The 18,158-nt window shown below is 43.8% G+C and overlaps 1 protein-coding gene across 1 annotated transcript in view; it reads right to left on the reverse strand.

Annotated features, from left to right (window-relative positions):
* The window catches only part of LOC122559974 (uncharacterized protein C20orf85-like), a 21,262-nt gene extending 5,736 nt beyond the window's left edge, over window positions 1-15,526 (reverse strand). The window contains exons 1-3 of the mRNA XM_043710088.1: window positions 15,422-15,526; window positions 8,158-8,239; window positions 3,431-3,529 (exon numbers count right to left, since the gene is read on the reverse strand). Of these exons, the coding sequence (XP_043566023.1) occupies window positions 3,431-3,529; window positions 8,158-8,239; window positions 15,422-15,471 (231 nt within the window). The 5' untranslated portion in view covers window positions 15,472-15,526. The remainder of the gene's footprint in view (window positions 1-3,430; window positions 3,530-8,157; window positions 8,240-15,421) is intronic.
* Window positions 15,527-18,158: the final 2,632 nt, after the last annotated feature.

Below are 18,158 nucleotides of genomic sequence, written 5' to 3' on the forward strand. Positions count from 1 at the left end.
TCCCAGCGCCCCTCCCCCAAATTCCCTCCCCCCTACCTTTTATCTCGGCCCGCTTGGCACACCAGCCTCTTCCTGAAGAAGGGCCTATGCCTGAAATGTCGATTCTCCTGCTCCCCGGATGCTGCCTGGCCTGATGTGTTTTTTCAACTCTGGTACTCCAGCATCTGCAGTCCTCACTTTCTCCAATGTGAATGACCAGACAGATCTTGGTGTCCATGTGCATAGATCCCTGAACATTGCTACCCAGATTAATAGGATTGTTAGGAAGGCATCCAGTGTGTTCGTTTTTATTGGTTGAGGGATTGAGATTTGGAGCCAGGAGGTCATGTTGCAGCTGCACAAAACACTGATGTGGCCACATTTGGAGTATTGTGTGCAGTTCTGGTCACCGCATTATAGGAAGGATGTGGAAGCATTGGAAAGAGTTTAAAGGAGATTTACCAAGATGTTGCCTGGTATGGAGGGAAGCTTTCATGGAGGAAAGGCTGAGGGACTTGAGGCTGTTTTCATTAGAGAGGAGGTTGAGAGGTGACTTAATTGGGATATACAAGATGATCAGAGGATTAGATAGGGTGGACAGCGAGAGCCTTTTTCCTCAGATGGTGATGGCTAGCATGAGGGGACAAATCGAGGGGTGATAGATATATGGACAGATTCAGAGTTATGTTCTTTACTCAGAGTAGTAAGGGCATGAAATGCCCAGCATGCAACAATTGGAAACTTGCCAACTTTAAGGGAATTTAAATGGTCACTGGATAAATAGAAGGATGTTAATGGAATAGTGTAGGTTAGATGGGCTTCAGATTGGTTTCACAAGTCCATGAAATAGATGGTGACATCTTGCAAAATATCCAGATTACAGAAGAGGAAGTTCAAAGTTTGTGAGAAGATTTGTAGCTTGGGCGCTCGTTGTTGTGGTTCTGTTCGCCAAGCTGGGAATTTGTGTTGCAGACGTTTCGTCCCCTGTCTAGGTGACATCCTCAGTGCTTGGGAGCCTCCTGTGAAGCGCGTCTGTGATGTTCTGTGAAGAGGAAGTGCTGGATGTCTTGAAACAGTTAAACGTGGATAAATACCCAGGACCTGATCAGGTGTACCCGAGAACTCTGTGGGAAGCTAGAGAAGTGATTCCTGTGCCTCTTGAGATATTTGTATCATCGATAGTCACAGGTGAGGTGCCGGAAGACTGGAGGTTGGCAAACGTGGTGCCACTGTTTAAGAAGGGCGGTAAAGACAAGCCAGGGAACTATAGTCTGGTGAGCCTGACCTCAGTGGTGGGCAGGTTGTTGGAGGGAATCCTGAGAGACAGGATGTATATGTTTTTGGAAAGGGAAGGACTGATTCGGGATAGTCAACATGGCTTTGTGCGTGGGAAATCATGTCTCACAAACTTGATTGAGTTTTTTGAAGTAACAAAGATGATTAATGAGGGCAGAGTAGTAGATGCGATCTATATGGACTTCAATAAGGCGTTCAACAAGGTTCCCCATGGGAGACGGATTAGCAAAATTAGATCTTATGAAATACAGGGAGAACTAGCCATTTGCATACAGAACTGGCTCAAAGGTAGAAGACAGAGGGTGGTGGTGGAGGGTTGTTTTTCAGACTGAAGGCCTGTGACTAGTGGAGTGCCACAAGGATCGGTGCTGGGTCCCCTACTTTGTGTCATTTATATAAATGATTTGGATATGAGCATAAGAGGTACAGTTAGTAAGTTTGCAGACGACACCAAAATTGGAGGTGTAGTGGACAGTGAAGAGGGTTGCCTCAGATTACAATAGGATCTGGACCAGATGGGCCAATGGGCTGAGAAGTGGCAGATGGAGTTTAATTCAGATAAATGCGAGGTGCTGCATTTTAGGAAAGCAAATTTAGCAGGACTTATACACTTAATGGTAAGGTCCTAGGGAGTGTTGCTGAACAAAGAGACCTTGAAGATGTTGTGAAACTTGAAAGGGTTCAGAAAAGAGTTACAAGGACGTTGCCAGGGTTGGAGGATTTGAGCTATAGGGAGAGCCTGAACAGGCTGGGGCTGTTTTCCCTGGAGTGTCGGAGGCTGAGGGGGTGACCTTATAGAGGTTTACAAAATTATGAGGGGCATAGATAGGATAAATAGACAAAGTGTTTTCCCTGGGGTCGGGGAGTCCAGAACTAGAGGGCATAGGTTTAGGGTGAGAGGGGAAAGATATAAAAGAGACCTAAGGGGCAACTTTTTCACACAGAGGGTGATATGGGTATGGAATGAGTTGCCAGAGGATGTGGTGGAGGCTGGTACAATTGCAGCTTTTAAGAGGCGTTTGGATGGATGTATGAATAGGAAAGGTTTGGAGGGATATGAGCCATGTGCTGGCAAGTGGAACTGGATTGGGTTGGGATATCTGGTTGGCATGGACAGGTTGGACCTAAGGGTCTGTTCCCATGCTGTACATCTCTGTGATTCTATAACAGAGGGCCGAAGGGCCTGTACTGCGCAGTGCTGTTTTATGTACAGGATTGCCACCTGTACAACCCCATCGTCCTTAGCCCAGTTTTTATGATACTGATGTCTGCAAAGGGTGAGGAATCACAGATGATACAAACATTACTGGAGTGGTAAATAATGGAGGAGGATAGCATTAGATTACAGTTGGCCAGATGTACTGAGCAGTGAAAATTGGATTTTAATCTGGATAATAGAAAGTGATGCATTTGAACAGAACAAATAAACAAGGGAATACATGATGAACAGTATGATCTGGGAAGCCCAGGATCAGAGGGGCCTCGGTGTGCGTGTAGACCAGTCTTTTAAGTTATCAGGATATGTCAATAAAGTGATGAAGGCGGCATATGGGATACTTCTCTTTATCAGCTGACGCACAGGGAGGTTATGCTGGAACTGTCTAATAGTTGATTAAGCCACAGCCAGAGTACTGTATGCAGTTCCCAGAGAATGGGTGGGAATTTGGAGCCCACTGCTTGTAAGGGTGATAGAGGCAGAAACACTCATAACATTGAAGTGAAACACTTGTGACACCAAGCATGAAGGGCTATGGGCCAAGTGCTGAAAAGTTGGATTAGAATAGTTAGATGGTTGGTTTTGGATGGTGAGGTGGTGATGGGCCAAAGTGTCTTTTTCTGTGCTATGACTCTGTAACAGGGCAACATTGTATGAAACAGGCCCACACTGTACATAACAGGTACACACTGGAGTGGAATCGGCAATTGCCTCTTTGCCCAGCTCCTGGAGACTGTAGCACTCTGGGTTAGACCTGCCTTCAGGTTGCCTTTTGGATCTACTGCAACGTGCATGGATTTTTAGAATTTTAATGAGGAATGACTTTTAACAGAAGTGGGGTGAAGAAGCTGTAATCTGAATGACATAAAGATACTGCCCATTGACATGACAGATCCCACCTTAACAAAAACTCATTGATTGAACAAAAGGCACTTCAACCTGGATGTACTTGCTGATGGGAGATGCAGGTCGAATCTTCAGGTGATCTGGGGTATGCAGTCGACATTTATTTCTCAATTTCTCCTGTTCAGCCTCAATCTGAAAAGAAAGAAGTATTCATTTGTGGTTAGGGACTTAAACTTTTAATTTGGATTTTAAAAAAAATTATGTCCTTAAAGTTAGGTCATACGTATGAAGCTAGATTCACCAGTTTTCTCTACATTGTTCTGGTTCCTTGGTGGATTTCAGTTCCTTCGCTATCCTGATCTAATGGGGCCTTCTCCAAGTCTGAACTTGGACATCAGGTGACAGACTATTCATTCACAGAGGCGTAATACAGCACAATGCAACACTAACGGCCATTCTTTTACACATTTCCAAACAGGACAATTACAGATCACTTTCCTGTTCCTGTGGAAACGGGGAGATAACAGAGACATTTCTGCAAATCCCTGTCTCGGACAGAGCTGAACATCCTATGAATTCAGGAGTCACATGACACCAAGTTTAGTCCAACAGATTTGTATGAAATCACAAGCTTTCGGAGCGCTGCTCCTTCATCAGGTGGGCAGCACTCTGAAAGCTTGTGATTTCAATTAAACCTATTGGACTATAACCTGGTGTTGTGAGAGTTCTGACTTTGTCCATCCCAGCCCAACACCAGCACCTCCACATCATCCCATAAATGCCCTTTCCAAGAGGAACAAAGAACAGAAAGAAAGTTGATGCCATTTCCAAGTGACAGAAAGCAGCTTTCTAAAGATGCACCTCCTAAGGAGTAAAACAAAGTTGCCTCACAACAGAGAAAGTGAGCTTATTTTCTTCAAGCACCCTCTCTCTCTATCATTCCCCCTGCAGCCTCCCAACCTCCCTCCTCAACCTTCCGTCACTCCCAGACAGAGAAGGCAAGCTCCTGGTGCATGCCTCACACCCACTCCCAGTGCAACAGATGTTGTGCCTTCCCCACCCCTCCCAATGCAGGCTGCTCTCTGCCAGAACAGACTGCCTTCACCCACTCCTTCCAAGGTCTCGCGCCACATTCCCACTCCCAATTCTCCCAGCCCAACAGCCTAGACATTCACCCACCTCCTCCCTTTCTGGCCTTTTAACCCTGCTCCAGATTGGGTCCCAGTCTTCTCCCTCTGAATGTTTCTCAGCAGCATTTCTGCTGATGATAATGTTATGATGCACAGGACACAGTGACATTATTGGAGCAAGCATTTCTTGCCAACTGTCATAGGTTCAAAGATCAAAACAAAAAGTCCATTGAGTCTACACCAGTCGAAAACAACTGCTTAACTATTCTAATCCCATTTTCCAGCACCTAGCCCACAGCCTTGAATGCCCTGGTATCTAAATATTTCTTCAAATGTATGAGAATTTCTGCATCTACCACCCTTACAGGCTGAGTCCATATTCCCACCACCCTCTGGGTGAAAAAGTTTTTCCTCACATCGCAAAATTTCCTTACCCTTAACTAAAATCAATGCCTCCAGTTATTGACCCCTCCAACAAGATGAAAATTCCATAAACAATAAAATTCCCCAATACCTTTCCCTGTGGAACTGGACACAGGCTTTAGCCATCAAAACCCCCATTGACCATCACCCTACTTCCTGCCACTCAGCCAACTGTGGATCCAATTTGCCAAATTCACTTGGATCCATCAGCTCTTACTTTCAAAATCAGTCTCCCATGCAGGTCCTTATCTAAATCTTTATAGGAAAGATGTGGATGCTTTGGAGAGGGTTCAGAGGAGGTTTACCAGGATGCTGCCTGGACTGGAGGGCTTATCTTATGAAGAGAGGTTGACTGAGCTTGGACTTTTTTCATTGGAGAAAAGGAGGAGGACCTAATTGAGGTGTACAAGATAATGAGAGGCATAGATAGAGTCAATAGCCAGAGATTATTTCCCAGGGCAGAAATGACTAACACGAGAGGTCATAGTTTTAAACTGGTTGGAGGAAAGTATAGAGGGGATGTCAGAGGCGGGTTCTTTACACAGAGAGTTGAGAGTATGGAATGTGTTGCAAGCAGCAGTTGTGGAAGCAAGGTCATTGGGGACATTTAAGAGATTACTGGACATGCATATGGTCACAGAAATTTGAGGGTGCATACATGAGGATCAGTGGTCAGCACAACATCGTGGGCTGAAGGGCCTGTTCTGTGCTGTACCGTTCTATGTTCTAAATCCTTGCTGAAGTAGACTACGTCAAATTCATTGCCCTCATCTACACATGGCCACCTCTTTGAAAGACTGAATCAAGTTGGTCAGATATGACCTTAACAAAGCCAAGCTGCCTATTCTTGAATAATCCCAGCCTCTCCAAATGCAGATTAATTCTGTCCCTCAGAATTGTTTCCAATAGTTTCCCCAACACTGACTATAGAACAAAGAAAATTTACAGCCCAGGAAACAGGCCCTTCGGCTCTCTAAGCCTGAGCTGATCCAAATCCACTGACTAAACCTAATTCCTAAGCATCTGTATCCCTCTGCTCCCCACCTATTCATGCATCTGTCCAGATGCATCTACCACGCCTGCCTCTACTACCACTGCTGGCAAAGCATTCCAGGCACCTACCACCCTCTGTGTAGAGTACCTGCTGCGTATATCCCTCTTAAACTTTTCAACTCTCACGTGACCTCTCGTTAGTGAATCCCTCACCCTGGGAAAAAAGCTTATCTCTATCTATCCTGTCTATACCCTTCATGACTTTGTAGACCTCAATCAGGTCCCCCCTCAATTTCCTTTTTTCTGATGAAAACAATCCTAACCGACTTAACCTCTCTTCATAGTTTCCTGGTTTATCTATTCCCCCAGGCCCCCACCCCCCAACGATTTGAAAAATTGTGCCACACTGACAGTCCACCAGTCCTGTGGCCAGATAGGAATTGAAAATTATCGCCAGCTATTTCCTCCATTGTCTCACTCAACAACCTAGGATACATTTCCTCTGGCCCTGAATATTTATCCACTTCTAAGCCTACCAGACCGCTCGGAACCTTCTCTCTCTCTCTCTCTATGCCAATTTCTTTAACTATAACACAATCCTTCTCCCGGAGTTCTATATCCATATTGTTCCTCTCACTGTGAACACCAACACAAAGTATTCATTTAAAACTACATCCTCTGGTTCCATGCACAAATTACCACTGAGGTCCTTCATGGGCCCTACTCTTTCCCTAGTTATCTTTTTACCTGCCATTATCCTTCCATGTCACTTTTTGCTTTTCTAATTTTCTTTTCAAATTCCTTCTTGCACATGGTGTACTTTTCTAAGACTTCTGCTGTTTTGAACCCTCAGTATCTGCCATAAGCCTCCCTTTTTCTCTTTAACCAATCCTGTATGTCACTTGTATTCCAGGCTTTACAGACTTTGTTAAACCCTTTTTCTTTATTGGAAGATGTGTCCTGTACTCTTGCTATTTCTTAAATGTGTCTCACTGCCCTGTCACAGATTTACCCAACAGTAAAACAAGGAAATGCAGATGCTGGTAATCTGAAACAAAGTGTTGGAAAAACTCAGCAGGTCTGGCAGCATCTGTAGAGAAAAAAAAGTGTTAATACTTCGGACGCAGTGAACGGTGATCCATTCTGATAAATGCTGAGGTTTGTGTTTTCATTTACCTAAAAGTGTCAGCTTCTAGACCACTTTGGCCAACTTATATCTGATCTTATTAAAATTAGCTTTCCCCCAGTTTAGATTAGGTTGGGTTTCCTACAGTATGGAAACAGGCCCTTTGGCCCAACAAGTTCACATCTACCCTCCGAAAGTAAAACACCCAGACCCATTCCCCTACCCTCTATTTGTCCCTGACTAATGCACCTAACACTATGGGCAATTTACCTGACTTGCACATCTTTGGGTTGTGGGAAGAAACTGGAGGAAACCCTATGCAGACATGGGGAGAACATGCAAACTCCACACAGATAGTTACCTGAGGCGTGAGTAGAATCTCAGGCCCACGATCACTGTTTGTAAAATGGGCCTCACACTTATAATTTAACCACTTGCTTGGTTTCATTACTTATAGTTAAGATTAGATTAGGGAATCTAATCTTAACAACAGATAATGAAACTGTGTGTGTGTGTGTGTGTGTGGTGTATAAAGAGGTACAAGTCTGAGAGGGTGCACACACACACCCTCTCTCAGACTTATACCCCCCCCTCCCTTCCACACACACACACACACAGACACAAAGTTTGTGGGGTGAATTTGTACTTGCAGAATTAAATCTTATTTTGCTCAAAAACTGCATAAATCCATGCAAGATTCTGTAAATCCCTTTTTTTTAGAAATAGAATCAGTCTGAACATTGGGATACAAGCAGGTAGACTTTAACCTCACCTTCAATGCATTATCTGAGCTGACATGAGCTATTGTTAAAGTTCAATTCAGAATATAACTTTAAAAAAAGTTCTGGGATTTACATATGGAAGAACTGAAACCAACATGGTCATTCTAAAAGATGAGAGACTTAAACAATCCAGGTCTTTCTCAGTATGTAATTTCAGTTGCATCGCACGGTAAATTTTTGCTATAAATTCTGTTCTGATCTTATATTCCACAGCCACCTGATGAAGGAGCAGCGCTCTGAAAGCTAGTGCTTGTAAATATACCTGTTGGATTATAACCTGGTGTTGTGTGATTTTAACTTTCTGCATGTTCTCAACATCTTGACATCTTATTCATCTTAGATTCCAGAGATTGGGAACTACATTACCTGATCACGTTCAGTTATCAGAAATCCCCATCTGTTTACCCATTTGTTTGCTGAATCAGCCTCCAATAAGATTGCATTTGTCCTGAAACAAAATGGATTGAGATTTTCAGTCATTTCACTGCAAAATATAAAAAAATCTTTAACTCTGTTTGGAAACTTATTTATTTCTTCCCTGTGTAACTCCCACTCTGCAATTATTTCATAGCTATGCTATATATTCCTACACTATTCTGCATACTTGTATCTTACACATCACTCCAGATTGCCATTCACACTCTGCAGTCATTCCCAATTTATGCTTGATTTCACACTTGGTTCCATATAGCCTACTTCGCACATTCATTCACCCAACGTACATAGTTGCCAAATCTATTACATCAGCAGTCCTGGCAGGATGAAATCAATGGGAATCAGGGATAAATGGTAAATAAGTTGGAGTCATGTCTGGCACAATGGAAAATAATCGGAAGTCAATTACCTCAATCCCAGGACATCTCTGTAGTCGTCCTCAGTAGATATTTTCCATTGAATCTGTTCAGAGATGTTATTGCACACCTCTGAAGCAGGTAGGACTTGAATCCAAACCTCCTGGCCTGGAGGTAGGTAGGGTGGCTCAGTGGTTAGCACTGCTCCTCACAGCGCCAGGAGCCTGGGTTTGATTCCAGCCTCGGGCAGCTGTCTTTGTGGAGTTTGCACATTCTCCCCGCGTCTGCGTGGGTTTCTTCCAAGTGCTCCGGCTTCCTTCCACAATCCAAAAGGTGTGCAGATTAGGTGGATTGGACATGCTAAATTGCCCAGAATGTTCAGAGATGTGTAAGTTAGGTGCATTAGTCAGAAGTAAATGTAGATTAATAGGGTAGGGGAATGGTTCTGGGTAGGTTACTCTTCAGAGGTCTGTGTAGACCTGTTGGGCCAAATGGCTGTTTCCGCACTGTAGGGATTCTATTTTTAAAAAGTATCACCGTACCACAAGAGCCCAGGTTCTCCAGGTAGTGGTCCTAGATCCAATTATCTTCAGTTGCTTCATTAATGATCTTCCTTCCACCATAAGTGGAGAGGTGGGGATGTTCGTTGCACAATGTTCACAACAAATGGATACTGCTTAAGTATCTGAGCAGAGTCAGAGTCATACAGCCCGAGTCACTTTAGTCCATCAAGTCATAGAGATGTACAGCATGGAAACAGACCCTTTGGTCCAACCCGTCCATGCCGACCAGATATCCCAACCTAATCTAGTCTCACCTGCCAGCACCTGGCCCATATCCCTCCAAACCCTTCCTATTCATATACTTATCCAAATGCCTTTTAAATGTTGCAATTGTACCAGCCTCCACCACTTCCTCTGGCAGCTCATTCCATACATGTACCACCATCTGCATGAAAACGTTGCCCCTTAGGTCTCCTTTATATCTTTCCCCTCTCACCCTAAACCTATGCCCTCTTGTTCTGGACTCCCTGACCCCATGGAAAAGACTTTGCCTATTTATTCTATCCATGCCCCTCATAATTTTGTAAACCTCTATAAGGTCACCCCTCAGCCTCCGACGCCCCAGGTAAAACAGCCCCAGCCTGTTCAGCCTCTCCCTATAGCTCAAATCCTCCAACCCTGGCAACATCCTTGTAAATCTTTTCTGAACCCTTTCAAGTTTCACAACATCTTTCCGATAGGAAGGAGACCAGGTGTATAAGTCCTGCTAAGATTTGCTTTCCCAAAATGCAGCACCTCGCATTTATCTGAATTAAACTCCATCTGCCACTTGTCAGCCCATTGGCCCATCTCGTCCAGATCCTGTTGTAATCTGAGGTAACCCTCTTCGCTGTCCAATACACCTCCAATTTTGGTGTCATCTGCAAACTCGCATCCAAACCATTTATGTAAATGACAAGTCCGAATAGAAAATGCCTTTGACACAGGACGATGCTAAATAAGAACCCACTGTGTTAAGGCAAGGCACTGGCATGGATAGAGGATTGGCTGACTGGCAGAAGGCATGGAGTGGGGGACAAAGGGGTCTTTTATAGGATGGCAGCCAGAAGACTAAGTTCTGCAAGGATTATTTGTCACTGAGGCGTGGACATGAAAATGATGTTTCCACTAGGAGATACTAGGTCCCGAGGGCACTGCCTCAGAGTGGTAGATTAATCGTTTAGAACAAAGCTGAGGAGGAATTTCTTCAGAAAGAGGGTGGTTAATCTGGAGAACTCGAAAGGGATCAAGGGTTACAGGGAGAATGGGGGTTGAGAAACATGTCAGCCATGATCGAATGGTGGACCAGACCTGATAAACCAAATAGCCTAATTCTGCTCCTATTTTATGGTCTATGGACTTATCTAGACAAATCCCACTTTCCAATACTTGGTTCATAGCCTTGAATGTTAAGAAGTTTCAAATCTTATCCACATACTTTTTAAATATGTTATCCACAAATGCAGCACTGTGCATGCACAGTGAATTGCACATGCTTTCGAAGTGGGGCTCAGCAAATCGACTGAGTCAAACTCTACTGCCTGTGTGGGGAGTGGGTGTGATGTGGAACTCTGGTCAGGAGGATATGCTCCTGAGTACGGACAGTGAAAAGTTAGACACTGTCTGTAAATTGCGAAGAACCAGCATGCAATGGTCATGGGTTCCCAAGCTCCAATCTTTGGTGCCATTGATTAGTCCAAGGAAGACTTCTACTCCATCTTGGACACCATACACACCAATATCCCTAAGGAAGATAAAATTATCCTCCTTGGAGACGTCAAAGCCAGAGTTGAAAAGGAATCCCAATTCTAGAAAGAAACTATTAGAAAGGAAGGAGTCAGGGAACTGCAACATCAATGGGATTCTTCTGCTCATCAAATGTCTGGAACACCAGTTGGTCATCAGCAGCACACACTGTTCCACCAAAAAGATAATTTCACGACTTCATGGAAGCATTCACGATCAAAACACATGATCAGCTATATAATTCTTTGATCGCAAAGCCAAAAAGTTGTTCACTCGTTAGCAAAGTGATGACCAGTGCAAACAATTGCTGGACAGTCCATCACCTTATCTACTCCTCAACGTCTATCAAATTCCACCAGAAGCAGCTGAAGACAAAGAAACAGTTCAGAAAAAGGTTCAGAGAAGGCTAGTGAACTTCCAAAAACATCTTCACCAAAATTTCCAAAAAGTTCATTTTAATGCTGCAGAGGAAATCTGGCAAGAGCTGAAAACAGCCACGATATCATGCTGTGAAGAAACCATTAGCTACAAGACTAGGAAACTCAAGACTGATTTATGAGAATGACAACATGCAAGATCTAAATCGACAAGAAGAGGAAAACTATCTGTGCCTGGCAAAGCATCATCACCAGTGAGACACAGAGGTGAACTCATCAAGCAGCAACAGTGGACTTACAAAGAAAGCCTAGGGAGATCAAGAACTGATCTGAGAAAGCTAATGAGTTGCAACTCCTTGCTGACAAGCACAACATTTCTTCAGTGTCACCAAGGCAAGATAAGGACATGCAAAGTAAGGAATGGCACCCTTTTGAGAGGCAGAGAAAACATGTCAAAGAACTTTTAAACCACAATAAAATCTTAGAAATCCTCGAACTCCCCAAAGATGATCTCAGACTGCCATTTAGTATGGCAGAAGTTGAAGACAAGATTAGACACGAATAATGGAGAAGCTGCAGGACTAGACAAGACTGGAGATTTTCAATCTTGGATGAGCAGAAGTTACTCATCATCTTCTTCAACTGTTTCATAAAATTTGGAATGAAGAAGAAATTCCTGACAATCTCAGGAATGCTGCCATCACCACCATCTTCCAGAAAGGAGATAAAGTGGACTGCGGGAACTACTGAGGAATGTCCCTACTCTCCATCACTAGGAAGACCATTACCTGAATCCGCTTTCGGCACCTTCTCCTTGTTCCAGAAGAAATTCGTCCATGAAATTACAGATATGATTATCACTGCTCAATAGCGCCAAGAGAAATGCCAGGAACACCACTATCCATTCTACATAGTGTGGTCAGGTGACCCATGACCGCCAGTATTGTGACAGAAATATTGACATGCTCTCATGAGCATGGATAAAAACTGGAAATATGGAAGCCAAGTTTAAATCTAGCTGGATTCTGCAATTTGCAAACTGCACAGCTACAACAGACAATATTCATACAGCCTTGCCTTGAACAATCAACTTCCTGTCAAAATCAAACAGGCCTGGAACTGCCTAGCCAGGTGTTAATGGGTACATTGGAGGTAGAAATAATTTACCTACTTTGTTAGAAGAATGCTATGCGGACTTGGTGGCACCTCTCTCAGTAGAAGGCCAGAGGCACAGGGAAATAACAGCATGCATTGACAGTTAAAAGGCTGAAACCATGATTTGTGATCTTGAAATATTAAAGTATTCACCTCATTGGTGATTCTTGCCCCTGCACAATGCTAGTACTGCAAATAGGCCACAGAATCTTTAATAAGGACATGAAGAGAGGGATAAAACAGGCCATTTGGGTGCCCCAACTATCTGCCCTTTGCACATTCTTCAACAGTTTCTCCAAAGAGCACCTTTAACAATCAGCTGAGCAACACGGCATTCTTGAGCTCCTTGTACCCCACGGCAAGTATCAGACTGAACAGATCGGAAGACCACTGCAGCGAGATGACCCATAGACCAGAACAAGCCATGAACAAGAGGGGAAGCCCAGATTGACTACTGCAGATCCTGAAACATCAGCCAACCTTCAAAGACAGAAGAACAGCCTAGCCCAGCCAAGTTCTGTGAAGAGATTGATAGAGTTTAATGAAAGATTGTTTTTTCTTGATAAAAGTATTCAATAAAGTTGTATTAGACTTGCCCCTTTTCTATCTCACCGCATAGCATGCCTAAGCTAAAAAGATAACTGCAAATCAGTCAAGACAGATAGACAGACAGACAGAATCAAGACCAGATTCTTCCACGACCCACACCGACTGCGAAGTCCACTCCCAGAATGCAAATGAGCAATGTCTCAGCACTCCCTAGTTGGATATTCCCTGAACTTGGGTCATTTTGCTGTTATTGCTACTCTGTACATTCCCATTTTGCAAGGTCAATGCACAGTCACTCCTCCTAACAATGATACCAGCGTGACAGAACTGTCAGAGCAACAATTCAGCAGCAGTACATTGCTCTGGTGACAGCTCTCTGATAGTGGAATAGTTCCATTGTTTGACTTTACAGGAAATTTATGCCATTTTGCTCAATATACAGTGGATACAGACAGAGGCATTGAGACATTGGCTGAGCTGGGGGTTACCACTTGTTTTTTTTATCCTCATTGATGAAACCAGGATTACCCATCTGACACCAGGCTACTCATTCTACCCAGATTTATTGCTGTTAAACTAGGTTTATCCCTACTTATTCCAGAATTATCCCTGTCTACCTAGGTTTATTTCTGTCTCCCCAGGGTTACTCCAGTGGGCTCTTCTGTCTGAGGCAGGTTTACACCTCCCTAACCCAGAGTCTAGATTAGAGTCCTTGTTTTTACCTCCCTAACCCAGTTTTACCCCTCTGCAACGCTGGTTTATTTATTTAGTTTACCCCTCACCAACCTGGATTTATCTCCTGTAGTTTACCCATCTCTAATCCAAATTTACAAACTCTAACATGAGTTTGCTCCAGTGGTTTGCCCTTCTTTAATTCAAATTTACCACTCCAGTTTTCTCTTAATACAGTTTAGCTGTGAGTTTCTCCTCTCTAACCCAAGTTCACTTGTATGTTACTCCTGTAGATTTACCCCTCTCTAATCCAATTTACCTTTTGAGAGTTTATCCCTGTCTGATGCAGGTTTGCCTAATGTGGGTTACCCCTGTTGGATTACCCTCCTTGAATCCATATTCAGCCCATGGGCTACAGCGCTCTCACCTGGGTTTCCACATCTATACTACAGGTTCACCCCTTGTGGGTTACTGCTATGGGTTTACTTTCATCTTCAATCTGAGACTGCTTCCTCCTAACTTGGGTTGACCCCATTACAACTCAGGTTGTCTGCCTCTAACCATGGTTTGCCACTCTCTGATTTGCAACTGTGGGTTTATCTTCCTCTAATCAGGTATAATCCTCTCTAAACAAGGTTGGTGCCTGCGGGATACTTCTCTCTAAACCAGGTTTGCCCTCATGGATTATCCCTATGGGTCGACCTCTCTCTGAACCCCATTTGCCGCATGGATTATCCCTGTAGGTTTACACTTCTCTAACCCAGATTTGCCTCAGTGGGTTACACCTTTCTAACCAGGACTTGATCCTTTCTAACCCAGATTTGCTCCTGTGGGTCACACCTCTCTAACCTGGGCTTGATGCTCTCTAACCCAGGTTTGTTGCTGTGTATTACCCCCTCTAACCCCAATTTCTTCTCCCTAGCCCGGGTTACACATATGGGTTACTTCTGCAGGCTTATACCTGAGTTTGCCTCTATTGGTTAGCCCTGTGGGTTTACAAATTTTCAACTTGTGTTAACCCTTTCACAGGAGAAAGTGAGGACTGCTGCGCTTTTCCAGCAGCCACACTCTTTTACCCCTCTCAAACTCAGGTCTGCCCCTCTGGCTTACCCCTCTCTAACACAGGTTTGTCCATTTCTAACCTGTTTGCCTCTCTCAAACCAGGTTTTCCCTTGTGGATTTGTCCCTCTGGGTACCAACTCAATATTTGCCACTCTCCCTCCATGGTTGCCCTCAAGATTCCCCTCCCCAACTACCCTGGTTACCCTCTATTTACCCTATTTGCTCCCTTGGGGTTACCCCTTATTTACCACATTGTGTTTACTCCTGGCATTACACAATTTGTTTAACTTCTTTGTATTAACCCCTTAGGTTTACCATCACTTACTACCTCTGCAGTTACTACCTTGTTTTTACCCCAATACGAGTAATAACCCGCCAGTATTTGCCCCACTGTAATTACCCCCTATTATCTCCTCTGTAACACCCCATGTGCAATTACCATCTATATGTACTTCCTCTATGATCATCCCTCAGTGTTTATCCTATGTAATTAACCACTTGTGTATTTATCCAAAATACCCTGTATAGTCTCCCTATGTAATTACCCCCGTTACTGTATTAACCTCCCGCACTTACCCCCGCTATCTTTATATGCCTTTATTCCCTGTATGTTTACGCCGTGTCAATCCTTTGTTACTGTTGCATTAGCTCGCTATAAATTTACCACGGGGACATTTCCCCGCTGTGCATTCACACCCTGTTTTAAACGCCCTGGATTTACCCCAATTTCTTTTACCACTGTCTGTCGGCAGCCACAAAGTTGACATCACTCCCGCGGCGGGCCATGTCCGCGCCTGCGCCCGCGGCTCGCGCTAAAGACGTTAAAAACCGCCCATTGTCCGCGGCACGTGACGCCGCGCGCTTCTCCTAGCAACAGGACATGCCCCCTGCAGCGCAGCCCCGCCCCGCCCCATAAAACACACTTCACTCCACTGACACTGACATCAACATGTAACCCCCACACACACAATACCAAACCCCAGCCCCTACACACACTGCACTCCACTGACACTGACACTGACATCAACATGTAACCCCCACACCCACAATACCAAACCCCAGCCCCTACACACACTGCACTCCACTGACACATCAACATGTAACTCCCATACCTATTAGGTCCCTTTTTTAAATCTTCTCCCCCCCCCCCCCCCCTCACTAAACCAATGTGCTCCAGTTTTCAACGCCCCTATCCTGGCTGGTCACCTTATCTATGACCATCATTTTGTAAACTTTTTTTTTAAGGTCATCCTTCAGCCTCCAAAGCACCAGAGAGAAAAGTCCCATCCTATTCTGCCTTTCCCTAAAGCTCATACACTCCAATCCGAGCAACATCCTTGTCTGAATGCTTTCAAGTTTCACAATATTTTCCTAAAGCAGGGCGACCAGACTTGAACACTGTTTAGGCCACTTTTGGAATACCATGTCAAGCATAGCCACAGCATGACCTCTCAACTCCATATTCAATGCCCTGACTAATAGAGGTAAGTGTGCCCAATACCTGGTCATCACTTTTAACTGGGACTCTGCTTTTAAGGGACTATGCACCTGCACGCTAGGTGTCTCTGTTCAGCAATGCTCCCTGGGACCCTACCATTAAGTGTATAAGTCCTGCACTGATTTGCTTTGCCTAAATGCAACATCTCACATTTATCTAATTAAATGCTATTTGCCATTCCTCAGAACATTCTGATCAAGTTTGAGATAACAATATCCTTCAATATCAACCACCCCATCAATTTTGGTGTCATCTGCAAAGTAACCAATCCCCCTATATTCACATTCAAGTCATTTATATTAATGACAAAAAGCAATGGACCCAACATCAATCCTTGTGGCATGCTGCCGGTCACGGCCTCCAATTAAGAAACAATTCTCTACTACCATACCACCTCTATCTCCTATCTTCAAGCAAATTTTGTGTCCAATTGGCTCGCTCTCCCAGGATTCCATATGATCTAACCTTGTTAACCAGTCTACCTTGAAGTCCATATGGACAATGTCCACCACTCTGCCTTCATCAATCTTCTTTGTCACTTCAAAAAAAGCTCAAGTTAGTGAGACATGATACCCCATGCACAAAACCATATCCCTGATCAGTACTTGCTTTTGCAAATACATATAAATACCATCCCTCAATCTCCTCCAACAATTTATCAACACTGATGCCAGCCTCAATATTGAGTTCAACACCTTCAAGTTGTGAACCTACTCTTTCCCTTCCCTTTTTAGCTTTTCTTGTTTGATTCTGTTACCATGTCCTCTCTCTCTCCTTCCTTTACTCCAGTGCTACTGTCCTATTCTTCCAGTCTGATAGTTAGAACAATAGTGTGTCTATCATTCTCAGATCAGATTAAGTGATCAGAATATATCAACATCTTTTCTCCCCAGCACTCTAAATACCCTCCTCTGACTATTGCATAAACGCTGTCCTTACCATACTTCACATCAGCTCTGAGTTATCCCGACTCAAAACATTAGCTTGTCCATGGATGCTATCTGACCTTTTGTGATTCCAGTATTTTGTTTTCTGTTTAGTTCCCTGGCTTTTCCTTACACTTTTCTTAAATAATGGCACCACATTAGCCACCAATTTAGCATGGTCAATTCATCTAACCTGCACATTTTTGGATTGTGGGAGGAAACTGGAGCACCCGGAGGAAACCCATTGCAGATACTGGGAGTGTGTGTAAACTCCACACAGTCACCCAAAGTGGGAATCAAACCTGGGTCCCTGGTGCTGTAAGGCAGCAGTGCTAACCACTGAGCCAGTTTCCCTAGCTTCCCATAAAATTCTGTGATTCACTTCATCAGGTCCCCAGGGATTCCAGCATCACTGCAATATAAACAATTTTCAAGATATTACTATTTCTCAGAACTCTCTCTAGCTTCCAAATCATTCTCCACAGTAGATACTGACATGAAATACTCATTTAGTATCTTAGTCACCTGCGGTTCCACACATTGACGGCCTTGTTTCCCTTTTAAGGAGCCCTTGTTACTTTTTTGCCCTTAATGTATTTGTAGACTCTTCTTGGAATTTCCATAACACTATTTGTCAAAACCGTCTCATGTTCTATTTTTGCCCTCCCTGATTTCCCTCGAGTACTCCTACTGCCCTTATTCTCCTCTAGGGATTCAAATGATGCCAGCTGTCTGTACTTTTTGACCAAAGTCTCAATTTTTCTAGTCATCCAGCATTCACTACACCTACCAGTCTTACCCTTCAAACTACCAGGAATATATATTGCCTCTCTTATCTCATTTCTGAAGGCCCCACTTTCCAACCATCCCTTTATCTGGGATTAGCCTTCCCCAATCAACCTTTTGGAGGCTCTTGTCTAATGCCATCAAAATTGGCTTTTCTCCAATTTAAAAATATTAACTTTTTAGGTCAGGCCTATCTATTTCCATAACTATTTTAAATCCAGTCGTGTTCCAGGTATGTCCGCATACTGTATCAGAAACTTTTC

The sequence above is a fragment of the Chiloscyllium plagiosum genome, chromosome 20 (genome assembly GCF_004010195.1).
Source record: "Chiloscyllium plagiosum isolate BGI_BamShark_2017 chromosome 20, ASM401019v2, whole genome shotgun sequence".
NCBI lineage: Eukaryota > Metazoa > Chordata > Chondrichthyes > Orectolobiformes > Hemiscylliidae > Chiloscyllium > Chiloscyllium plagiosum.